Source organism: Acartia tonsa, chromosome 2, assembly GCF_053477335.1.
Source record: "Acartia tonsa isolate MP-2025a chromosome 2, ASM5347733v1, whole genome shotgun sequence".
Classification (NCBI taxonomy): Eukaryota; Metazoa; Arthropoda; class Copepoda; order Calanoida; family Acartiidae; genus Acartia; species Acartia tonsa.
Genome location: NC_137261.1, coordinates 42,803,554 through 42,830,578, shown reverse-complemented (window position 1 = coordinate 42,830,578; position 27,025 = coordinate 42,803,554). Strand labels below are relative to the sequence as shown.

The window sequence follows — 27,025 nt, the reverse complement described above, 5'->3', positions numbered from 1 at the left end:
TTCTACCGTCTAAAGTGATTATTTTTAAAAATTCATGTCAACTAGTAATTATCCTTTTTTAATTATGTCATATTAATTTTGTCCTAATCAGAGGAGCCAGCATTATTGGATATGAATCAACTATTCCTGCTAAATATATGATTGGAACAGAACAGGTTATTTATACTTATGTAGAAGTAACATGATGATTGTGTGTCTGTTTTAAGTGTATATCGAAGATTTTTGCTAACTGTTAAACCAATGTGGTTCTCCTTTGCAGAGAAGCTTCTCATAAGTCAAAGGGAAGGTTCATTACTTTTTATTATTTTATTTTGCCAAATTCCACTTAAAAGAAATCTAAATCTTAAAGGAAAGCCAGAGCCAACGAATGGCACATAATCCTATTAAATAAATGTTTGCAGCCGCAGCCACTTTTCAAATGCAGCTTTTTATCAAAAATATTCTTAATTTATGAGATAACTTTTCAGGGCTTGATATTTAATTGTAACAAGAAAGGAAAGACACCAAAGGAAGCCATCATTAGCACGTAACTTCATTTTTAATTTAAACAAGGATGAACAAAATACATAAGTAGCAAAGAACAAACAAAATCATTGTTATCCAAGCGGGTAAATTGAGTTTTAGTGCAGATTATCAGTGGTCATGAAAACGAAAGGGAGTAAAAGAAAAAGAGAGAGAAATAAAAAGAATAATAAGATAATGATAATAAATATTCTAAAGCATGAAAAACAGATTAGCGGACCAAGTAAACTATATGCTAGATGCTCATTGGTAAAGAAATCTTTACAAAAAATTTCAGCCATCTATCTTTATAGTAGGCAAAAAAATCACGATTTACATAAACGTGTCTTACCGCCGGATAAGCGGATATTTCGAATTATAAAGTAGCTTCGCTACTAAAAAAAACAGCTATGGCATTAAAAAATTTTTTTCTGGAAATCTTCAGTGGTGGGTTAGGGAAGGTAAAAGAAAGGAAAACATGAGAGATGATGAAGTGAAAGTCCCCTCCCCTCCCCCGGAAAAGACTAGGAAATTTGAAAGAAAAGTTAACTATCTGCACTTCTCATATTAGAAATCAGGCCCCTAGCAAATACAGACGTACTGAAGGACATATATATATATATATTAGGGTTGGGCCGGATACTTTTTTGGCCGGATACCGGATACCGGATATCCGGCTGATTTCAAATACCGGATATCCGTTATCTGGCCGGATATCCGGTTAACGCCGACTATCCGGCAAATATCAGGTTATCCGGCCGGATATCCGGCTAAATTACCATATATTAAAGTAGCAAAAAAAATTTCTTCAGAAATCTTATATAAATTTACATAAAGATAAACATAAAGATAAAAAATGTTCTTCTAGCTTCAATAATAAGAAAGTTATAACCATTAAAAATTGTAAAAAGCAGAGATTTTTGGTGTAAAGCATAAAAAAATATATAGCCGGATATCCGGCCGGATAGTTTCAATATCCGGTATCCGGCTGGATATTGAAAATGGCCGGATATCCGGCCACACCGGATATCCGGCCCAACCCTAATATATATATAAACTAACCACTCATAGATTAGCTCCGCAACTGATCAGTCCTTTATTATAGATACAAAGCACACCATGGAACTGTGATGGCCTTGGAAAGAAACTCATTTTACACAAAATGCTTTCTATCAGTTGGAGATTGGACAGCTAAGGTAAAATTTTAACCAGGAAATATGTTCTACTAAGATTTCCTTCAATTACTTATCATCAAATTTATATTTATTTTTATATCTATAAAAAGCGATTGTAGCGTTAAAAAGCTCTAAAGAAATGACAGGTTTAAATATCAGATTACCAAATTACGATATAATTTAATTTATAGTAAGAACAAGCAGAATGCCAAAGCCCAGAACAGGCAAAACTAAATACCAGGCAGGTTGGAACGACCAGCCAAAGGTCGTGAACTCAAAATGCCATGGGTTCCTACAATTGATCATTGAAGATTTGAATTCAGATTTTTTCTATCTCTATATTTATTACTAGCGGCTTCGCCCCTAGCCTCTAGGGGCTTTGCCCCAAGAGGTTTGATCAACCTAATTTTTGTATTTTAGATTTAAAAAGAAACAGTAAAAATTTTTTTTTTTTTTTGAGGGGGGGGTATTTTTCATTTTTTGGGGGGGTTGGGGGTGTCCCACCCCCCGAGAAAATAGCTTAAAACCATCACAGGACCAGTAGGTAAGAGCAGAGCCCAATCGGTTCAGTGGTTACTGAGATCTTAAGCTTCAGACGGACAGACAGACGGACAGACAGACATCGTTCTACTTTGTATTATAGATTGTTTATATTAGTTATCATTGATAATTATTTAGATGTCTAAATATTCGTTATTCATATATATTAAGCTATAAAAATTGGAAAGAATTTTAATGAATATAATAGATTTGAAATCTGCATAAAATTTTAAGGAATTTTTATAAAATTCGTTTTTTGTATAATTCTTTATCTATAAGCGCAAATACAAATTAAGTTAAATAATTTTGACATCTGTGATTGGTGGATTGAAAACTATCTGCGCCCTGATTGGAGAAGCTTAAGTGACGTACATCATTCAACCAATTAGAGCGCAGGTAGTTTCCAATCCACCTATCCTATTGGTCAAAATTTATTAACTTAAATTGGATTTGCGCTTTTAAATAATGAATTATATAAAAAACGAATTTTATAAAAAAAATCCTTAAAATTTTATGCAGATTTCAAATCTATTATATTCATTAAAATTCTTTCCAATTTTTATACCTTAATATATATCTCTTAGATTTGGTGTGAGGATATAGACGAATCACCTTTGATGACTCTAAACTGTGGCACTGATAAAGTTACAGGTTAGAATTTATTAGGTAGATAATGATAGTTCATGTATTCTTTTTAAACGCCCATCCGTAACGGATGGCTCTAATTTTTAATTTAGGCATGTTAGAATTATCCTATCAAATTAAAACTTAGCATGGTGATTAGTTAGGTACGGTTTTTGAAAAATGATTCCTATGAAGATACAATGGTATACGCGAAGCATCTCTATAATCACGGTTTAAAATGTATGTATGTTCTTGAACAGTATCCTGTATTTGCAGGGATAAGGGATAGGAAACCTGGCCATAAATTAGGTCTCGGCTTGGTTTTGAAAGGGATCATGCAACTTTTACCATTTGCCTAATTTAATGACCTTACTGGCAGACGGATCATAATGGCTACCGCTCTAAACCAATAGTGTTCTGTGATTTGGGCTTGTTTTGTATCAACCAATCACCAATTGGCGGAAATTTTAGAAGCAGACAATTCTAGAAAAAATAATGATTTTGTCTGCTACGAAAAAATAAATATAAATGGTGTTAGATCACATTAGTTTAATTATTAAATCTGCTTAGAGTTAAACATTAAAAAAGGGCCATATAGAAAAAACAAAAATAACGGGATTATTTTTTTGGAAAGAAGGTAGCTACGAATTTTCATTTGGTAGTTTATAAATTAGATGTTGTATTTTGAATTTTAAAAATTTAGTACGGAATTGATACAACACCTTAACCCTAATTTTTGTGCAATACAACACAGTACAGATATATCATTACATTATAGTATCCAAAGAACTTGGTAGAATGTTACCCAAGTGCATATTTATTTATTTATTTTGAATTTTAATTAGCAATGAAATTTTCAAATAAAATTTTTACTCATTAATAAAAATGCAAATAATACAAACTAAAATCTGTCAGAGGGAAACCCAACGATAGCTTTCTGACAGTTCAAATTTCCAAAGTAAAAGATAAAACAATTTTGGGAGAGAAAAAACTTCATTTTAACAAAAGCCATTAATATATAGGTTTATAAAAAGTTATGTTTTTTACTTTAAACTAGCTACCTGAATTTGATTCTATACTTTATCTACACACACACACACAGCTTTTTCATTAGCGTTTAGGACGAACCACTGCGTCATCCCAAAACTGGTTTATTAGGCCTAGGCTTGAAATAGGCCTGAAATAATATTTTCCTACGTTTCCCATCCCTTATCCCTGTGTATTTGCAACAAATTTACTTACAATTTTCTAGCCTTATACAAAACATTTATATTTTACTTATTCAGTTCTGACATTCTTCAAATGTTAATATTCGTTTGTCCTCCTGTTTCAGAGCTGCGCTTTGATGGATTTTGTCATATTTGTTAGTCATGTTTTTTACACTTCTGATTTTGTCCCTAGCACATGTAGCGCCCGACCAAACTACATTTAGTTTTTTTTTAGAAAGAAAAGATTTTTTTCGTATGACCATGTAGTTTATAACTAAAGTAATCGGGGTCCCTTAAAAATAAAAGAATAAAAAGAACGTTGAATTTTGATAAATCATGTACATATCTTTTATTCTATTTATAACGTTAACAATAGACATGTAAGATCGATAAGGTTTGATTGCAGCTGAAAGGAAGAGGTCTTCATGCAGCTGAATTTTGTCAACCTCTATGCTGCATCCACCATTCCAAACTAAAAAAAAATTTACTCAAATTAAAATTTGATTGTTTTATGCGTGTGCCTTGAAAAGTGGATTTTTAATATTCAGGAATTATCTTAGGAGCCTGTAAATTCCTTGACAAAAAAATGAATAGACTAAAATTCTACATACTTTATAAATTAGGATGACTATAACTAAAAGGCCATACATAATTATGGTTTGTATGAACCCAGGGATCTTAATGAGTGAGACAACGGATGGTATCTGTGTTTAGTGCCCTAGGAAAATGCAGATAGAAGTCACAGCTGTTGGCCTACCTCTTCTATTGACGTCATAATAGAGAGAAAGGGAACGGTAGAAGAAACCCCCTAGAAAAGAAATGGGGTATAGGATATTTCCTGTCGTCAATAGAATAGGTAGGCCAAAAGCAGTGACATCTATACTTATTTTGCTAGTGCACTATAGACAGCTACAAATGGATGTATATCCCCAATAATGATAAACAAAATTTCCCTCATTTGTAGATTAAAATTGATGGTTTAAAAGTTGAGACACCTCTATTAGGTGTATAGGCTTAATTTACATTAGAAAGTTGACCTTTTCCCTGACTGAACCTTTCTCTTGACTGCACAACATTTTCTTAAAGTCCTTACTATGCCTATCTTTAATTATACTAGAATTACCCGTGCTTTGAACTGATTCCACTCTTGCTCATAAACTGTTAGATCAGTCATTACCCGCTCCAAATCACATCCAACCTAATTAAAGTAAGGTATATGATAAAAAATGATATTATAATTTTCCATTTAATATCTAAGAAAAGCTGCGATGCGATAAATAACTATTTAGAATTTTATATCCCTTTCACATCCTTATGGATATCAACATAATAAAATTATATTTCAATAGTCCAAAATATTATCATTATCACATGTCATGAATCCATAATTTTTAAACAAAGTTTCAAAAAGTTTTAAAACCATTTTCTTTGAATTTGCATTATCATTTCCTATTTGTTTATCAAGTTTACCGTGACAAATTTTTAAGTTGAATCCCAGCCTATGGTTTTTTTCTACTTACTTCACCATTTATAAATTATTGTTAGTAAATTGTTTACCTGGGGCTCTAAATGCTCTAGTTTTGCCTTGAAGGTACCAAGACTATGCGCATACTCTGCGAATGCATCAACACTAAATAATAGTTGATGTTTCAAACAGAAGAGTGTAGAAGGGGAGTGTGTATGCAAGATAACGAGTCGGTTTGCTGTCGGGAAGGTGTCAGGTTCCAGATGTTAAAAATAATACCTACTGCTGCTATATCAGGAGAGTTACATTAATGTTAAGATTAGGGGGAAGGCCATGCCCCATAAACAGACGCAACTCATTACTATGCACAGTTAAGACTTAATACACAATTATAATACACGAAGTATGTTTCAAGGTGCTTGAAGAGGTATACAACCCAAGGCGACACCAAGCCCCCTACAGGTCACCATCTACCCCCCCCCCTAACTGGCAAAATATAGGAGAGTGAATAAATCCTCCTCGGTGTCAACCTTCCTACACCCCCCTAGCTCTACACTACCCTAACACATCTCCATAAAACCGCTTGCTCTACTAAAATTTTTAGTCTTAATGACAGTAAATTACTATGTAATAGACAGTTAGGGTATTTTTGACCTCATCACTATCACGGGCCGCGATTCAGCAAAGTAATTCCATTTGAAATTGATGATTTTGATTTTGGCGTAAAACTTGTTTTGTGCTGTAACTAAAGGAAAGTGGTAAAGAAGGAAGTGGGTTGTTGGAAAAATTTCACTTAGAATTGTTTGTCATAATCCTAATCCCTTGTCTCTCGACATGATAGAATAGCCTGATCCTGAAGCCACTAGTGTAAATAAAAATTAAAACTAACTTTCTAAGTACAGCATAGTCTGCTGCTCTGTCAGGCGTTGGTATTTCATTCTAAACAAAATCCTTAATTCACAAAATCCAAAGATCCTGAAGAAAATAGTCTATAATACGATACGATACATGATTTTTCAATCGATTTCGAGGCCATACTGAGAAAAATTCACATTTTTAAAAATAATTTATTGAAATCATGTTTGATTTTATAGAGAATTTTCCAAATTTACTCTGAATTAGGTTTCTAGTTATATCAACGTTATCAAACGCTTTGGTGAGATCACTGAATTATATCATTCAATTCAATTAAACATACATTTTATTGAAAAAATCTTGCTGTAAGACGTACTATTATTATTGTTTGATGTGCACGACATAGAAATAGGCTGAATTATAGAGTAGCTTTGTAACCAACAAACATACAAACCATTAATCTTTGCCATCTAGCTTTTACAGCATCAAAATTCAACTCAGCCATTTTTCAGTCTAAAATATTTAATGATTAGGTTAATAAAAAATTTAGCGATCTCTCCCCTCGCATTTAGGAACTCGGTTTTCGGATTGGAGGGGGGCAAGGGCAGGAAAATAGCCTAAAACTATCAATTTCTAAAATTTTAATGTGATAATATAATAAAATAAAAACCATCCAGGACATGTGAAAAAAGCAATATAGTTAAATTCAAACAGTCAAACAAAAGCCTAACTACTTTACTTAATACGATTGATGAAACCTTTCCTTTATGTATAGCATAGAAAAGATTCGCTTTTAAAATTGAAATTGTTGAGCTAGGTTAAATGGTGGATGGGGAGCTATAGATATTTTTAGCAAGTATAAAAACAACAAGTTGTTGGTAGCTTTAAGAGTAGTTATCCTACTGAATTTTGTTAATGTTGTTTTGAAGAGTTAATAAAAATTAGATATAACTATATGTAAATGCGTTTGAGAGGCCTATCGGGGCTTAACTGCATAATATGTCATTTTAGTGTGTTTTTAATAAGAATGAAAACACCAATAAATTAGATTAACTCTATTCCAGGGGGGGGGGGGGTAAAGTTTTACTTACATTTTTAAACTTTATGCAGTGAAGCTTATCTTATAAAGATATACTTAATCGACCTTGAAATAGCAATTGCAAAGTGCCTTAAATAACATGTAAACGTAAAATAAGTGGGACCGTCAGAATGCCATCTGGTAATAATTTTAAAGCAGTAACACAGTAATAGTGTCTGACTGATTATGAGGTAACAAAAAAAATTAGCCAATGAGAGGCCACTATAAATTTTACCATTGGTCAACAACGGCCTCTCATTGGCTATTTTTTTTTGTTACGTCATAATTAGTCAGACACTATTACTGTGTTCTAATAATTTCAATCTACAAAAGGTGTAATTTTGTTTATCATCATTCGGAATGTTTATAAATTTATCCTTCATCATCCTATCCCTTATAGTTAGTACATTGTATTTGTAAGTGCATGTTATTGTATTTAGACAGGCCCTAGACCCAAGTCTGTTTAAAACGTGGATCTAGGGTCCTAGGCATAAAAACAGCATAAACAAGTATAAAATTATTAATAAAATAAGTCAGAAATTGGGTATTTTTAGTAAACATCTCGATGCGCCCTTAGAGGCCACTATAGACACTATTTTAATTAGAGTGGAGGGGGGGGGGGGGGGGGTTGTGTTGGACACAAACTTTTACAGTTTTAAAAGGGAAAAGGATAATAACAGAGACGGACGGACATAAAAACTTACAAACAGATGGATAGACAGACTGACTGAAAGAGGGATGGACGGATAGCAGGACAGACGATCAGAAAGACATCAATACCGACGGACATGTTAAATATATATTGTGATTTTTTAAAGTAATTAACGCAGTGCTTTGCTCCAATTACCAAATCATTTTTAAATTTGTATCATGCTTTACTTTTCCTAGAATTGCAAAATCAAATCGTTTAATTATTTTTTTTAGTGAAGCTTTTCTACAGTCTGGCCGTCCGTCTGACTGTAATGGATAGCTCTCATTGCTAATTTTGACATTTTAGAAGTTATTTTATACATGTGAAATTTATCCTATTGATTTCACACTTTGCATGATGATTCCTATAACAATTAGGTACAAATTTTGGAAGCGTTGCAACTCTGTAATCGTTACCAGAAAGTCTGTACGTCAATTTAAAGGATGCTATTTTTTAACCTTTTGAATAAAAATTTTGTGATATAATTATCCTATTTATATAATTTTGGAATAATAATTCCTAGAACATCAAGATACAATATTATAAGCAAAGCATCTTTTATTTTCAAATCCATTAAAATAAAAGAATGTCCTTTTCCTTTCCTGCAACAAATTTATGTACACTTATGTTTAGACTTAAAAATAATGTTCTGATTATTAAGTTCAGACGCCCTACAAGTGTTATTGCTCGTCTGTCCTTACTTTTGTTTTGTACAATGTTTTACATCTATTTGTCTTTATGGACCAATAAACTCTTTGATCAAGTCTTACAAGTATTTAAGTATTTTCATATTAAGCATCCTGTATAATGGAACTGATTTATACGAAATTTTTTCTCAGGCTTCTAGATAATGTTGAATTTGAAAGTTTTTAATGTTTATATGACTGTCCGTCTGACTTACTGGGCTTCGCTTATTCTAACATTTAATGTTTGTATTCATTCAAATTATAATTTGCTATTTTAACTAAATTACAATTTAAGTTGGCGAGATCTTTCGGTACAAACACACAAACATATAGACAAAAATATAACGACTTAAATATTTAGTATTTTCAATGTTGTGTCCACAAACCGTTCGGAAATACTAAATTAATAATTTCGAAATCATTACACTCATCGACATTATGTTGTTGATTATAAAAATAAAAATTTATGCAATATACAATAATTATCAATAACCTAAATAAAAATCTGTACAAAGTCAGGAATCTAAAGGGATAAGATTATGGCCGATAATTTGATGTACATCCCAACATTTTTAATACGCGCGCATTTTTAATATTAAATATTTAATAAAATTTAAGTTACCCCCCCATAAATTTTACCCCGGGGGTAAATTTTTTTTTTGGGGGGGGGGTAAACAAGATTTACCCCTGCCAACAGAATTCACGGGGGGTAATTATCTCCCCCCCCCCTAAAGTAAATTTTACCCCCGGGGTAAATTTTTTTTTTTTGGGGGGGGGGAAATTATCTTATTTGTCAAATATAAAAATTATCACCAATAAAAAATACAATGCTTAATTGATGGCTTTATTTAAATGGACGAAAAGGTATTTTTTTATATACACTGACTCCCTGAAAAAAATTGTAATAGATTTGCCATTGTTTTTATGAATGATATATATTTTATCGCGGTTAATAAATTTAAAGCTACTATATAACCATTACGTTCTTCCTATCACTTTTTGAGATTTCTTTTTTCTTTGTATAAATTTACTTTCTTATTTTTTCTTCCACTATATATTATCCTTTATAATAAAGTAACAGGATGTTTGTTTGTCTGTACCGAAGGATCTCGCTAACCGCTAAATCGGTATGATTTTCCTTTAAAGGGTAGCTTCTCATAGGTCCTGGGGTATTTATAACAATATTTGAGGAGGGTACCAACACCCTCCCAAGGAAAATCGACCCTAGAAACACCCCCCCCCCCAAAAAAAATAAAAAAATTATTCTTTTAAAAACTAAAATTTAAAAAAGAGGGGGGTGGTCGATCCCCCTCCAAAAAAAGGCCCCAATGTTTTTTTGTACTTTTTTTAAAAATCTAAAATAGAAAATTTGGTTATCGAATTCAACTCTCCCATTTTCAAGTTCCACCAGAGACCTCTAGGGGCGTAGCCGCTAGTCATAATTATAGGGCCCAAAGTATTTTTTTTTATTAAGACCAAAGAAATAACAGGCTTTTTTTACTTTGGGAACCAGTACAGTATAGAATACAGCCAAATGTCCCTTCCTCCCTGTGTGTTAACTAATTTTGAACATTATTGTGCCCGTTTATGTAGTACATCTCAATTGATAATATTAATAACTTAGAATACTTTCCTTTTTGTAAAACAACTTTCTAGCAACTTGGAAGGCGACTGAATCTAAAATATGAAATTTAAGCTTTAAAACAACTTTCTGTGGATGAAAATATTTAAATGCAATGCTGAATAAATGTAAATTTGATACTTTCTTAGTTTTATAACTAAAATAATTAAATAGCTCAAGAGATATGTAAATGATTTTTAAAGAGTCAAATTGATTTTCACCTTAAATCACCTTAGCAATGTTATTTACATGCTCGAATAGCAAATACTTATCACTTGATAGGGAGGGTAAAGACTTGCTTAATTTTTGAATGTTGATTTTTGGTTTGCATCTACGCTTGAAGCAGCTTATAGTGCCAAAAAAAGATGACATCATGCAATACAAATTATCAATGATAGGCCAGTACAATTTTTAATTGCTCAATTTGAATGAATAAATTTATATTTGAAATATATACGTCTAAATAAGGAATTAGACAAACTTGTATTACCTTCCAATATATTAGATTTCAACCCCTATTCATATATTTTGGGCGGGTTCCACCCTTTTCGCAAATCAGGCGAATTTTTTCAAACTTCACATACACAAAAAAAATGCGGGTAATTAACCATTGCCCTGCCAATGTAAATTTTCACTTGGGTAATTCTTTTTACTTAAAGAATTTCGGCTCGCTAGATATAAGAAGAAAGACAAAATAATTCCTTGATTTTATGAGTTTTAGATCTATTTAATTATTATTCCTTTATTACTCTTTATCAACAAAAAATATACAGAATAAACTTAAGGAGACTTAACAAATCATGCGATTTATTTTGTTCCATATCCCTTTCCAAGAGTTTCTTTAACTTGACAACAAGAATATATTTTAAATAGATAGTACATTTAAACAAATTGGGATCATTTTCAAATGATTCAAACAAATGGAAAAAATGTGCAATATTGCAAATTATTCCACCAAAGTACATTTGATTATATAGTTATATGGAAATATTTTTTATGTAGAAATTGAGTAATATTTATAAGATTATTATATCTAATAATGATTTCCTTCTTTTTACTTTGTATCCTCAAATTACCTAGTCGAACTAAGAATTCATTTTGAATTTAAATCTATATTGTATAGGTTGTTTTTCTTGAGTTTGTGCTTTACTTTAGGTCAGATTAGGTTTAGTAGTATCGGGTTGTTGTTGTTGTAGCCATGATTCTCTGAAGTTAGGACTCAGATGCACACGGAGACTGGAAGTGAGAATCCTTTGGCCAATCTTAGATTGGTAAGCTTGGCGCACAGCTGATTGTATTCTATGTTGCATTACAAGCTGACCCGCAATTCTCGTGGAAGCTACTCAATTATTACATCACCCTGGCCTAGAGTTTTGGCAGGTGTTCCATATTAAGCCACCCTAATTAATGACATTCCCATACGAGGAGCATAGATGAGGGAAAGCATGGTTAGAGCTGCTTGATTTGTAGAATCCTAACTTCCTACAAATCTCTCCCTTACAACCCTAGGGCATCTTAGGGAAGGTTGCGAGATCATAATCTGACAATTTGCGACAGCATTTGTCAACCAAGTTCAAAGTCTATGTGGGGACTTGAACTCGGTTTCTCCCAACCACAGCGTAGTGCGCTAACCACTACCTATGGTTAGTATCGGGTACAGGGTAGCCATGCAGGAATAAGGCATCAAAAGTATAGGCTTCGCAGGGTTAGGCATAAAGAAAAAAAACACCCTTTATTTTCAGTTTATTTAAAATCATATGAAGGGGGTGGATAAGGTACTATGCTTTTTATAAAGCTGATAAACGTTTGTATTTTTTAAAAAATAAAGTTGCTTTGATATCTAATCTTGTGATAGCAATTGTATATACTAAAGTACAAAGTGTATGACAATAACTGTATTTTCTCTAAGATATCATTAAAGGGACTGTGAACGAAAAAATTTCTCCGCAGATTATCAAACCTTAACAGTATCTCATTCGCATAATCTCAAAGTTAGGGCAAAACGGGCTCTCGTTTCCTTAAAAAACGGCTTTTTCCGCCGATTTTTAATACATCCAAGATTAGGGGAAAAAATTCCGGACTATATAAATGAGCAGTTAATTGTTTTTTTTTCTTCTATAGCTCAAATTAAATCTTTTGTGAATCTCTATTTTTCCTAACGGTTAAGCCTACTTTTAACACAATCCTTGCTTGTAACCAATGTATAGTTACTTCGAAATTGATAAAATAAGCAATATTTTTTATTTAATATCAAATACAATAACAAAGCAAAAAACAGGTTTTAAGTATCCAAGTAACTTTAATTGGCCCATATATCGCCCACCTTTAATTACAAATTTGTAAATAATAAAGGTGCAATATTTCATATAAACAGTCTGGTAAAAGTGTAATCTAAATCTCCTGAGTGGGTTATTTATTGTCCGACACAATAAAAAAGGATATTATCATTTCAAATAACCTCTGAGATTCAACCCTTTGTAGACAGTGAGGTTTTTTTTGTCAATAATACGAATTTAAAATAAATCTTTATTATCTAATTTCTATGTTATTACAACATGAATTAACAATTTTATGTCATAAAATAAATGCTTAACAGTAAGTAAATTGTTTAAACTATGTATGACAAGTTAAATATCTCTAGAAAATTCTTAATAAAGAAAAACGTTCAGATTTTCCCTGTTCTTCCAGTTTTCTTTCCCAAAATACCGAAAAATCAAGGCTTAAATCCTTGATATTTTTGTTAACCCTTACGGGCCCCAATTCCCACCTTAATAGATTGGGGGGGGGGGGGGCTCCAAGAGCCCCCCCCTCTATCTCGGCTCCTGGTGGTTCATGTGTATTTTTAGAGAAAATTACTTTTTCTAGTCATAGCAGTCAGACCGCTCCTTAGCCGCTTTTTAGCGGCCAGCCGCTAAATTTTAAAACAGCTGTAGAGCGGCCAATTTTGCAGCTAGGATGACCAAATTTTAGGACTAACTTTTATTTTTCATAACAAAAAAATTACTTTTTCTGATCATCGCCAAAAAATGGCAAATAACGGAAACCGCCATTTTCGGCGGTTACGGTGGTAAAACGGCGGTTGGCGGCGCAAATTAATAATTTTATCTGTTAATTATTGCTCAAGGATTTACCCAAAAAAATTATAGGTCTCTAGCTGTAATAGAAGCCACGATATTCATGATATATGTCTGTAGTAAAAGCCGGACAAAAATCGGTCATAAAGTCGGTCAGGGAGCGGTCAATCGGTCATAACATCACTTTTCTCAGAAGGTCATTGATATCTAAGTATTCACCATAAAAATTTAGGTTTCTACCTTATACACAAAAGTCATAATGTAGAAATTAAGATTTATTTAGAATTTTTTCAAATTTTTTTTGCTACCCAACCGACTTTTACCGGACACCAAGACCGACACAGACCAGATATCCTAATAAAATCAACTCTTGCCGACGTATAATTACTAAACTTAAAAAGTCATGAAAATACAGCTCTCCGTCATACCTACAAAAAAAATGAGATGAAAAAACTAGAGCCCCCCCCCCCCCCCGATCTGTAAGGGTTAATAGGACGTTTTTGGTTGATTAGTTTATTAAAAGGTGCTTAGAAAATGTTAAGATTTGATAATAGGATGAGATATTTTTTCATTCACACTCCCTTTAAACGTTATTATGATGTTAGAATGTTTGTGTAGAATAATCATAAGTATTTCAATATCATATATTTAAATTGTTTAAAATTTTTAGGTGGATGTCTTTTCATACGAAAACGTTTTTATTTATTATTAAGATTATTGAAATGACCCTATTATTTGATATAAAGTAGAAAGGTTTTTTTACATTAAGCTAAAGATCTCGGAAGTTTAGGGACGAAGCAACTAGTTTATATATTTAGATGGATGTTGGAGTTCGACAAGGCCTTCAGTCTTATTTACAGCTCTAGATAATGGTCATTTACAGGTAGTTTAAACCAATCAAAATTAAAAGTTTTAATTTAATTTATGTTATGTTCATTCGCCATAAGTCCATCCGTCCCTAAAATTGAAATTTGAGGGATATTTTCATAAGCTTTGTTAAGTTTACTATTTATTAAAGCGAAGCTTTACTATAACTAAGGTTGGTTCATCCGTCCCTCCGAAACGTTTAGCATTTTTCAAAAATTTAGATATGTTAGAACTAATATGTTGAGTATGATGATTTCTATAACAGATAGGTACGATTAAGAAAGTGTAGTAACTCTATAATAATTGTTGTCATCCTTGTTTCCTAATAAATACGTAATATATATTAACTTATTTATTATCAATTCTATATCTTATATAGATATGGGATATAATATACAAGCAGAAGATACCTACAATAACAATATAGATAGATAATTTTATATTTTATATAGATATGGAATATAATATACAAGCAGAAGATAACTACAATAACAATATAGATAGATAATTTTATATCTTATTTAGATATGGGATATAATATACAAGCAGAAGATACCTACAATAACAATATAGATAGATAATTTTATATTTTATATAGATATGGAATATAATATACAAGCAGAAGATAACTACAATAACAATATAGATAGATAATTTTATATCTTATTTAGATATGGGATATAATATACAAGCAGAAGATACCTACAATAACAATATAGATAGATAATTTTATATTTTATATAGATATGGAATATAATATACAAGCAGAAGATAACCACAATAACAATATAGATAGATAATTTTATATCTTATTTAGATATGGGATATAATATACAAGCAGAAGATACCTACAATAACAATATAGATAGATAATTTTATATTTTATATAGATATGGAATATAATATACAAGCAGAAGATAACCACAATAACAATATAGATAGATAATTTTATATCTTATTTAGATATGGGATATAATATACAAGCAGAAGATACCTACAATAACAATATAGATAGATAATTTTATATCCTATTTAGATATGGGATATAATATACAAGCAGAAGATAACCACAATAACAATATAGATAGATAATTTTATATCTTATTTAGATGTGGGATATAATATACAAGCAGAAGATACCTACAATAACAATATAGATAGATAATTTTATATTTTATATAGATATGGAATATAATATACAAGCAGAAGATACCTACAATTACAATATAGATAGATAATTTTATATCTTATTTAGATATGGGATATAATATACAAGCAGAAGATACCTACAATAACAATATAGATAGATAATTTTATATCTTATTTAGATATGGGATGTAATATACAAGCAGAAGATACCTACAATTACAATATAGATAGATAATTTTATATCTTATTAAGATATGGGATATAATATACAAGCAGAAGATACCCACAATAACCAAGAAGATAACTGATAACACTTTGCTGAGACTGGCTATTCAAGAAGATGGAGAACTTCTAGCAGTTGGAGGTAAAAACCCCGCAAGTTGTCTTTACTGTGTCATAAAAAGACCTTTAAAAATGCAACAGAAATTTTTATTATAAATATATACAAAAACAGACAGAACTGATTTGATGAAACTTTATTGAGAGCTTATTCAATTATGTAGTTAAAGAGATCTTAACGAAAATACATCAAAACTTTATCATCTCACGGATAGAAGAATTAAAACATAGCAAAAAGGCTTTGAAAACTATCAGACATTTTGTTAATAAGCAAAGTCTGTATATTTTTTCCCTAAACAAGGATGATAACATCCAATTATTATTTATAGATGATGAAGGACTAGTCCACATTCAACAATTATCTTCTAATCTAGGAAAATGAGAAAATCAATTTATGATAAATTAAATTATTCTGGGACAATTATCTTTATTTCAGGGATAAGACATTGGATGATAATAGTTATTTCTTTCATCGTATTATAAACGGCTTTCCGCGGATATAGAATGTACAATTATAAGATTAAAACCAGTTTTTTAGCCCCGAGATGCCGAAGGCATGGCATGGGACATAGTTTTTTCGTATGGATGAGAACCGGTTCCTATCCACCGGATTCGAATGAATACGAGAAATTGATATACCTCCCCAATAAGTATGAACAAAATTGTAGTTTATATTACAATTATTAGTTGAAAGATTTGTACAATACTAGTTCAGAACCAAATCAATTAAACGGTACCCAAAGTTTTCGATCCAACAAAAAAAATAGAGTTTCAAATCTTTGGGTACTAGTGTAAAAGCTTATTGTCCCCTCCTTCCCTGGTTTATAAAATTTTCTCTTTTATCGCAGCAACCTGTTCCCGAAATGAAAAAATGGCTGTAAGTATTATATTTATCAAATTTATTTATATTTAAAGAACTTGATTACAAGATGGGATTGGAGCATAGACGTCCAAAGGGGGGGGGGCGATTACCCCCCCCCTTAAATTTTTATACCCCCCCCAAAAAAAAAAAAAAATAGCTTGGACGTCTATGGATTGGAGGTTGAAACGATGTGTAATCGTAAATGATATAAATAGATATCATTTTACTTTAGTATAGAGCTTTTTAAAATCGAGGATTTCATAGTATATTTCATATTATATGTAAGAAGTAAAATGTAAGTATGTCCTTTCTTTAGAGATAGATTCTTGTATATAACAGTTTTGCAATAAATTTCGAAAAATTTTGTTAAAACTTCATTCATATGACTCTACAAGAGTTAATGTTAGTTTGTCCTCCCGTTTCAGAGCTTTATGGATGTAGTCATCCTTGTTTTTTTTTATGAAACTTTAATAAATAATTAATTATTAGGTAACAAATATGTTTGAGAGAGAGTCTAAACGTGAGAGAATACTTTGCAGTTTAAATAAGGTAAACATATAATCATATTTAATAAATCTCAACAATTCAGACAGATGTTTAAATGGACATGCTTAAATATTAAAACAGTATTACAGAAACGCTTCGCTTAAAACATTCTACTCAATAGTCATTGGAATAACTGTTCCAATAATCAAATGAATCACTTTGCTCGTTGGTCCATCCATATTTTTTGGCTACGTTGAATCTGTTCTTATGGGTGCTTTCATTCTTGTTTTTATTTAGGAGAACTTGCTAAGAAAGAAGGCGAAGGGAACTCTGAAAACAGCCATTAACACTGGCAGATTTAAGGTGCGTTTATTAAGATCAATCGGATCGACGTACTGTATGTCTGTAACGCATTCAAATTCTAGATTGAATAATATGATATTGATATACACAGTGTAGTTACACTATAAATTAAAGTCAGCTACAAATTTGTTTATGTCCGTACGTATGTAACTTGACATCTAACGACGCAGGTATGTTAGTTAGGCATCAATTGCTGCGCTGCTTATTGACATAACTTTCCTTATTTTTAAAAGCGAGGCTTTTCTATAATTAGATTCAGTCCGTAACGGTTAGCTCTTTTCGTTGATTTAGACTTGTTAGAGTTGTCATATCGATTTCAAACTTTGCATGGTAATTCCTGTAGTCCTTAGGTACAGTTTAGAAAGCGTAGCAACTCTATAATCGTTACCAGTATGTCCGTACGTCCATTTTAAACATGTTGATTTTTAACTTTTTTAACAGCAAATTTTTATATGATAGAATTATTCGATTGATCTGATTTTTGAAATACCTACTGATTCCTAGGACAACAAAGTACAATGTTATAAGCAAAGCTTCTCTGTACTCAAGTCCTAAAAATGTAAGTATGTCCTTAAACATTATCCTGTATTAGCGCAGTTTTTTATCAAGTTTGCTTAATTTTGTTTTCTTCTAATTGTATACATTTATATTCTGATTATTCAGTTATGGCACTCTACTTAAGTGTTAATGTTCGTTTGCCCTACCGTTTAAGAGCTTCGCTTTTATGAATTTTTATGGATGTGGTCAACCATTGTTTTATAAATAATTCCTCACAGTTAATTTGTTTGGCCTTTTGGTACTTTGGTAATATTTGATTTTGTGCATCCATCACATAGTCCTCTTAGGGGTTTTGGATGAATTCCAACAAGCTGAAGGCCTACACGTTCAAAATTATGTCAACCCGCCAGCTATAATCATAGCGTTAATTTGAAGCGATTATAGAAACAATATTTGTTTAGAAACTGACCACAGCGTTTACATCTATGAACCAAGATGGACCTGACATCGGGCCTTTGATTCAGTAAGTAGGTTTTCCATATGGCCCATGTTTTTAGTACATGATGCTTTCTCTGCAAGAGGCTCCTAGCCCTTAACAAACTTTACCTAAAATAAGCATTTGAAAGAAATTTCAAGGAAGATTTTGGGGTTCATTTGCAATATGATGAAATCTTCTAGTTTTAATAGCGAAGTTAACTTTTTCTTGAACTTCTAGAATAATTATTCTGATTCATATGATTATTGGGCATAATATTTATTAAACGACTAGCCTGTAAGATAAATTCTTAGAAAATGGGTATGTCCATATGCAATTCTAAATAAAAGCGCCGTCACCATTTCATATTCCCATTTCCTACTGTCTTAGTTGTTGACCTTTGATTTCATGGATTTTGTTATCATTGTTTTGTTTTAGAGCTGCAGAAGAGAATTTTTACGCGGCCATACGAGAGGAGAAGGAAAGACGGGGAATACAAAGAGATGGTCAAAGCGTGTTCTCTGATACCGTAGATCCATAAAGAGTATTAACCAATAAGCTTTGAGAAGGGGGGGATTTGGTCCAAAGTCTCCAAAGTTTTATAATATCGTTTTCTTATTCGTTGGCTTAACAACATCGGGCACATCTGGTTAGTGAATTCTGATTAGTTGGTTCATTAAGCTGAGTGTTCAAACGTTTAACCACTAAATGTAATCTACAGAAAGGTTTATTTTGTGTATCATTAATGGAGATGTACATCAATTTATCGGCCATTGCCTTATCCCTTTAGATTCCTGGTGTCAATGCCACATTTAAAATTTATTTGAATGGCATTCTCCCTTTTTACCCCAAAAAAAGATATACTATACTTGGGAAAACAGCATGCTCGCCACTGGTCCCGACAAAGACAAAAATATCCATTAGTCGCGAAGCAATATAAAGATAACAATAAATTATAGCTAATTACAGCTAAATTTTAGTCAATTTCGGTTTGCAAATTATTAATGATAATAATTATTATAGATACTATTAATAAAGTTGAGACACTTCTAACTCTAGGGTAATTAAGATTTTGTAATTAATACCAATGAATGCCACATATTTGTTGGTTATAAACTAAAGTCATCTATACGATCCATAAATTGGTAAAATGTGTCTGTAACTCACTCAGACGTACTATAGATATGCCTTTTTTTTAAAGTTGTAAGCTATTTTTGTCTAGAGCTTAAGATTTAAATAACTGCTGATTAAGTTCTCCTTTGTAGGGGATATTCACATAGATCCCGGGATGGTTTTCGGGCTATTTTAGTTTTTGTTTTAAGCATTAGGATGGTTTCAGGCTTTTTTCTGTCCCCTTTTTACCCCTTTGAATAAAAAAAGCTATGGGCGCAGAAATACTCTAGAAAGTAAAAGATGTCTTGGCATACAAAAATATAATTATATATACAATATAATAAAAATTTGTAATTGTTTTATTATTTAATTGTTAAATAAAGATAATTGTTTTGTCTTTTTCTGTTTATTTCATTTTCAAGTTTTAAATAAATAGGATATCAAGTACCGTGTTACTTACCCTTATTAAAGAAAATCTTCGCCTTTATACAATCATCCTTTTAGATCTAAATAGTACGTGGTAAATATTATTAATCTATTTATTAAGGCCTGTAGCTGCTACGCCCCCTAGATGCCTCTTGTGGCACTTTAAATGTTTTTTTTTATTTCAAATATCTAATTTGAGAAATAATTGTCTATGTTGCGTTCAGGTCTCTACGCAGAATTTTTTTTTGATTTTTTGTGATTTCTCTTGGGAGGGTGGTAGTGCCCTTCCCCAAAATAGTTATAAACCTTCCTTGGACCTATGAGAAGCTACCCTGTAAAGGAGAACCCGATCGTTCCAGCGGTTAACGACATATTTCGGTAAAAACATAAAAGCACACAGACATCCTGTTACTTTATTATAAGGTTGTAGTTGTTTGAATAAATAGAATTATTAGTACCTTTATTTTTGAATAAAAGCACGGCATTGGAGTATGTTTGTAAAGAAGGTGTATCAACTATTTTTTTTATAGCTAGCCGGTTCTTTTAGTAAGTAGTAGATGTAAAATTTTTCATAGAATTCAGATATGCAATCGGTTTTTTGTAGACCTCTTATTTTTTAAGTAATTTAAGTTTTAAAAAAAAAAAATTAAGTCGATTTTAAGGTACTAAAATGCAACAAAAAAAAGAAAGAAAATGGTCATTATGAACAAAAATAGTAAGATCTTTAATTTGACACCTTACTTTTTCAATTCTGTCAGGTAATTATTGAAAAAATCGATTTTTTTAAACCCACGAGAATAAAAACTTTGAACTTAATTTTATTATTTCACAAATAAAAAAATATGGGTTCATATATACCATTAGAATCAGAAAAATATTACGAATCCATTGTAAGCAAAATTGAAAAAAAAAGTTTACAATATAGTATATAAACTACAATAAAAGGAATTATATGAAAATATCATATTATGTTGTACAGGCAACGTCTTAATTCTTCAATTGAGTATAAAAATGGGAAGGGGGTAAAGAGGGGGTAAAAAAGGGAAAACAATAGTGTTGTCTGAACAAAAAAAATAATTGGCCATTTCTGTAATTTTTTAATTTTTTAATTTTTTTCAATTTTGCTTACAATGGATTCGTAATATTTTTCTGATTCTAATGGTATATATGAACCCATGTTTTTTATGTCTGTTTGAGAAAATATTTAGGTCTAAAGTTTTTATTATACCGAGGTTAAAAAAATAGATTTTTTCAATAATTACTCAACAGAATTTTAAAAGTAAGGTGTCAAATTAAAGATCTTACTATTTTTGTTCTTACTGACCATTTTCTTCTTTTATTTTGTTGCGTTTTAGTACCTTAAAACCGACTTAATTATTTTTTTAAAAAACTTAAATTACTTAAAAAATAAGAGGTCTACAAAAAAACCGATTGCATATTTGAATTCTATGAAAAATTTTACATCTACTACTTACTAAAAGAACCGGCTAGCTATAAAAAAAAAAGTTGATACAACTTCTTTTAATTTCTCATGATGTGCTTTAAATTAAATGTGTAGGAGACTTATCTATATTTAAGGTTTGTACGTTAAAATTTACTAGGTTTCAAATTATTACACTTACACTACCTTACTGTCATCTTTACATGATTGTCCTTGTTTATATAACATCTTTTATGTAATATTCTCCCCTTTAGATCTCGCTAACCTTCGAATAAAAGAAATAACCACACAAAATCTGCAAAAAAAAACATTTAAGCATTCTTTATTCTGAGAAAGATAAAAGATTGATAACTTATTAGTGTTGCACAATAGTTTTAACGAGCCACTACGCCCATAAGCTTGTAGGTAAACTTGAGTGAAAGAAAGGGGGTAAAAGTAAGTTTTATAAATACTAAAGAAAACAAGGATGACAACATCCATAAAAGCGAAGCACTGAAACGGTAGGACAAACGGACATTAACACTTGTATAGTGTCAGAACTGAATAATCAGAATAAGAATCGAAGCAAAATTGTAAGTAAATTTGTTGGAAAAACTGCTTGATACAGAATACTGTTTATGGACATACTTACATTTTTAGGACTTGATTATAGAGTTGCTAGGCTCAGCGGTTAACAAGATCCTTCACTGCACACACACACACACACACACACACACTGACATCCTGTTACATTTATATAGGGATAATGTACAAAGTACGGTTGTAAACAAAGTATTCTCAAAGGTAAAATGGCAAAAAAATATTATAAAAACTGGAAAAAACTAGAAAATAATTCTGAAAAAGTAAGTTAAACAGAAGTTTAACCCTTACAGATCGGGGGGGGGGGGGGCTTTAGTTTTTTTTAATGTCTTTTTTTTAGGTAAGATAATAAATCTTTTTAAATATATAATATAATTTGTGTATAAGGTAGAGACCTAATTTTTTTACTTAGACATCTGAGAAAAGTGGTGTTATGACCGTTTGACCGCTCCCTGGCCGATTTTATGACCGATATTTTGTCCGGCTTTTACTATGGACATATATCATAAATATTCTGGCTTCTATTACAGCTAGAGACCAATAATTTTTTGGTAAATCCTTGAGCAATAAGAAACAGATGAAAATATCAATTGGCGCCGCCAACTGTCGTTTTACAGCCGTAACCGCCGAAAATGGCGGTTTCCGTTATTTACCGTTTTTCAATGATGGTCAGAAAAAGTATTTTTTTGTTATTAAAAATAAAAGTTCGTCCTAAAATTTGGTTATCCTAGCTTTAAAATTAGTCGCTCTTCAGCTGTTTTAATATTTAGCGGCTGGCCGCTAAAAAGAGGTCTGACCGCTATGACTAGAAACATTTTTTTACATCTCTATATGTAACAGGAGCCGAGATAGATGGGGGGCTCTTAGAGCCCCCCCCCCCCCCTCCCCGATCTATTAAGGTGGGTATTGGGGCCCGATCTGTAAGGGTTAGGGTTTTCTATGCTGATAGGACGTAGATTGTTAAATGTTCAATTTCCATGAATATTTAGGCCAATTTTTACATGTTTTGATCTTTTAAATTCATTGAATATAAAAATCTAAATGTTGTTATAAAAATTATTAGTGATAAATTTAATGTGACATTTAACCCTTAACGGTGGGGGGGGGGGGGGGTTCTATCTCATTTTCTGTGTGTGAAAGATAATGAGCTTAAACTGTGTGACTTTCTAAGTATTAGTATGACACATAACTGAGAGTTGGATTTTTTTAATATCTCGATCCTGGCAGGCACAGGATGCCAACAAACCTGGCAGGGTCATCCAGGTAAAGAGCAAAAATATTTTTTTGCCTTAAACAAAGCATTTTTTCTTTCCAAAATACTAAAATATTCTCTAGTAGTACCTCCTAATATTAAATACAGGTGTTCAAGTCAATTTCAAGTTTCAGATATGTTCCTGCAGGTTTTCCCGCCGACCACCGATTGCGGCGTCTGGCAGCTGCCAAGTACAGCTGCGGCCGCTGAAATTTAAGTTTGATAATTCCAGTATAAATTTTACATAAAGATAAACATTTTCTGCCAAAAAAAATTCTTCTAGCTTAAAAAATAAGAAAATTTGGGTACCCGAAAATTACAGCAGTTTGATATTTTTAAGTGAAAAAGGACCCGAAAACAAAGGTTGTTAAATAAAAGGGTGAAGGAAGCGAAAATTAACTTTGCCTTTCTTAAGGTCGGAAATTCATTATCAAACAGGGGACTTGCACAAAAATGTTAGGCCCTCTAGCTCTAATAGGCACTGAGATAACCGATTAAGGTGCGGCAAGGGGCCCGACTGTTAAGTGACAAAGTGAAATGTTGACTAATTTGTTGACATCTTTAATATGTTTGTGCGTTGCTTCTATTTATAGCTGACTCATTATGCTAACGAAATGAAAAAATGTATGCTCTTTCTTCCTAAAATCTATACACAGTTTTATTCCGGGCCGACAAAAATTGTCTGTAAATTGATGCTATATATGATTTTTCAGTATGCCTGAAAACTAACTTCTTTCAATAGTGACTAAAAAGTGACCACCCCCCCGTATCCGTGATACATAGTAAGTTTAATTGTGTATGTTTCTAAATATTCTGTTCACATTACAAGGTAAATCGAAAAAAAACTTTCTAATTTCTATAAAAGGCACTATTTGTCTTTTGTCTTCAGTTCAAAAAAAGGCAATAGTGAGACTAATATTACATCAAGTATAAAATACCCATGTCGAACAGACTGCTTTTAAGCAATTTTTTTTGCCGCATTCTATTTCAGAAACTGGTTATCTTTGCTGCTGAAAGTTCTTGTATTGGTTAATTAGGATAATTTAGTCAAAGTTGATAAAGGAACTAACGCAGTCTTATCACAAATACTGCAATCATTGTTTGATCAGGGATAAGACAATCCTTATTTGAAAGTAACAGGATGTTTGTCTGTCTTGTATCGACGGATCTTGCTAACTGCTGACCCAATATGTTTCTCCTTTACAATGTAGCTTCTCATAGGTTCTGGGATAGTTTATAACTGTGTTAATCTGTCTATGTACAGGGTGAGTCAGAAAAAACTGAGTTTTTCAATTTTCAGAAACAACCAGAAGGAATACAGAAAAAATAATTATATATCCTTGTTCTCTGTACAAAAGCACATCAAACTTGTAAAAGGTGTTTTTCATTATCTCTAAAAATGCGGCCTCTATGATAGGTGTATGGTGTCAAAAAATGCCTTGTGTGAAAAATGTTGATCAAGAAAAATTAAAATAACTCATCTATTTTGTATAAAAAAAATCTTAAAATTTCAATATTTATTTAGAAAAAGGTCTAAGAAAAGTACTTTAATGAGTTTTAAAGGTGAAATGCTTTTTGGCTCCTCACAAAAGCATTTTTAGAATACTGCAATTTGTCATTTTTTCATATTTCTTGATTGTGATGCATGTGGTTTAAAAGAATCTTCTATAATAACGTAGCTTATAGTAAAAAGAAAACAAAACCTTTTTATTTGACAAAAAAATCTCTTAAGATAAAAAAGTTATCAAGGTTTGAATTTTTAAAATGAAAATGCCTTTTAGAAACCCTACCCTATTTAAATGAAGTTATTATGATGGATTATAACACACAAGTATAATTTGTCAAAAGGGGGCGGAGATTTTAAAGATTAAATCCAGTCATGCACTAAATATAGAGGAAATTCAGGGGGAGGGGGTAGGAATTTAGGTAACAAGATGAAATATTTCCGGTCATGAGCTGGTTTTCCGGTCATGGAGCATTAAATCTTAACAATAGCTTAACAATAGATTACAACAAAACGTTTGATTTATAATCTGATAATTTAATTTAAATAAATTGTATTTTTAAGATGTTGAATATTTACAATCTGTTGAATACAAATTTTGATAATCAAGAAATATGTTTGTTCATCTTTTTAGAATGGTAGACATTTTTTATTATTCATAAATCTACCTAAAAAGTACAAAATAATGGCCGAAAAAGTCATCACACACACTTTTTGAAATCTTTATGCTCTAAAAAGCGCCGTTGTTTTCAGAGATATTCAAAAACACCTTTTCTAAGTTTAATGTATATTTTTATAGAGAACAAGAACCTATAATTGTTTTTTTCCATATTCCTACTGGTTGTATCAGAAAATCGGAAAACTCAGTTTTTTCTGACTCACCCTGTATGTATCGACGGATCTTGCTAACCGCTTAACCGATATCTTTACAATATAGCTTCTCATAGATCCTGGGAAGGTTTATGACTATTTTGGGGAAGACCACCACCTACCTCTTCGAACTCTTCTCAAGTGCCCCTAGAAGCCTCTATATAGTAGATGTGCTTTGGCCAGCAAAATTTGTAAAATTCATGAAATTCTAAACCACCTATGTATTAACAGTTGATAAGTTGGGGGACAGTTCTACATAAATAGGATGGGTTAAGGGTGATCATAATAGCTAGATCCCTGCTATCTACATATTTAGGGGAAGGAATTCTCCTGATAACTCCAACATTTACAGTTTAAGGACAGGTTAAAATGGAATATATTTTCTCCATTTCATATATTTTGGGGAAAAAATGAAACAAATATAAAAATTACTATTTTAGGGTGGGTTAAATGGACTATACTAGATCCCTGCTCTATGTATATTTGTAGGGCAGGGAACACACACATAAATACATCATTTTATAGATTGGGTTAAATCAAATAATTGCGATTTCCTTCTCTTTTTGGGAAGAATCACATAGTAAACTTCATTTTTAGGTTCCAGGACAAACGCAGGAGTCCCAAACGTAGGAGTGGAAAAACGCAGGAGTGTTAAGATATTAATTTAATTAAGTATTTCTATACAGATTCGGTTAGGTTAGATTATGAATGTACAAATAAGCCCCCCGCAGGCTTTAAGTTGGTCTAAAATAGGTTAGTTTAGGTTAAGTGTCCACTCCTGCGTTTGTCCACTCCTACGTTTGGGACTCCTGCGTTTGTCCTAGGACCCATTTTTACAAGGAAATCATTATTGCTTAGTTAGCCTTTATTTCGGGTCAGTCCACTACACATACATTAGTACACATATTATATATAAAAAGGTTATGTAATTTTTATTTTATTTATTTTTTACGACACTGAACATCTACTCCATAACTTTGCCCGTTTGTCTGTAGAATGAAATAAACAAGTGTGACAACAACCATAAAGTATTTACCCCCCCAAAATTGTTTGGGGGGGGGGGGGTAAATACCTCCTCCTAAATGTTTAGGGGGTAAGAGTAAATTTTAAATTGGGGGGGGGGGGGGGTAAAATGAAAAAAATGTTTGGGGGTACCAACGGCACCCCCAAATTCGTTTGTGGGAAGTAATCCCCACTTAACCCCCCCCCCTTGGACGTCTATGTTCTTTACATGGAAATATTTAAATTTTACTCTAAAACTAATTAAATTTCACTGGCCTACA

The 27,025-nt window shown here is 31.8% G+C and overlaps 1 protein-coding gene and 2 long non-coding RNA genes across 3 annotated transcripts in view; 2 read left to right on the top strand and 1 right to left on the bottom strand.

Annotated features, from left to right (window-relative positions):
- Positions 1-16,322, top strand: part of LOC145312565 (dynein intermediate chain 3, ciliary-like) — a 34,102-nt gene extending 17,780 nt beyond the window's left edge. The window contains exons 18-24 of the mRNA XM_080151821.1: positions 92-155; positions 468-526; positions 1,607-1,697; positions 2,801-2,867; positions 14,337-14,401; positions 15,787-15,898; positions 16,203-16,322. Coding sequence (XP_080007947.1) covers positions 92-155; positions 468-526; positions 1,607-1,697; positions 2,801-2,867; positions 14,337-14,401; positions 15,787-15,898; positions 16,203-16,255 — 511 coding nt within the window. The 3' untranslated portion in view covers positions 16,256-16,322. The remainder of the gene's footprint in view (positions 1-91; positions 156-467; positions 527-1,606; positions 1,698-2,800; positions 2,868-14,336; positions 14,402-15,786; positions 15,899-16,202) is intronic.
- LOC145312810 (uncharacterized) lies at positions 4,373-10,488 on the bottom strand. The gene is made up of 6 exons (XR_013877129.1): positions 10,459-10,488; positions 6,823-6,883; positions 6,403-6,452; positions 5,606-5,678; positions 5,172-5,246; positions 4,373-4,520 (listed from the first exon to the last, which is right to left on the bottom strand). It is a non-coding gene; the product is annotated as an uncharacterized LOC145312810 (long non-coding RNA).
- Positions 16,323-16,679: 357 nt separating the features above from the next.
- Positions 16,680-20,069, top strand: LOC145312809 (uncharacterized). The gene is made up of 5 exons (XR_013877128.1): positions 16,680-16,750; positions 17,225-17,284; positions 17,519-17,584; positions 18,544-18,605; positions 18,996-20,069. It is a non-coding gene; the product is annotated as an uncharacterized LOC145312809 (long non-coding RNA).
- Positions 20,070-27,025: the final 6,956 nt, after the last annotated feature.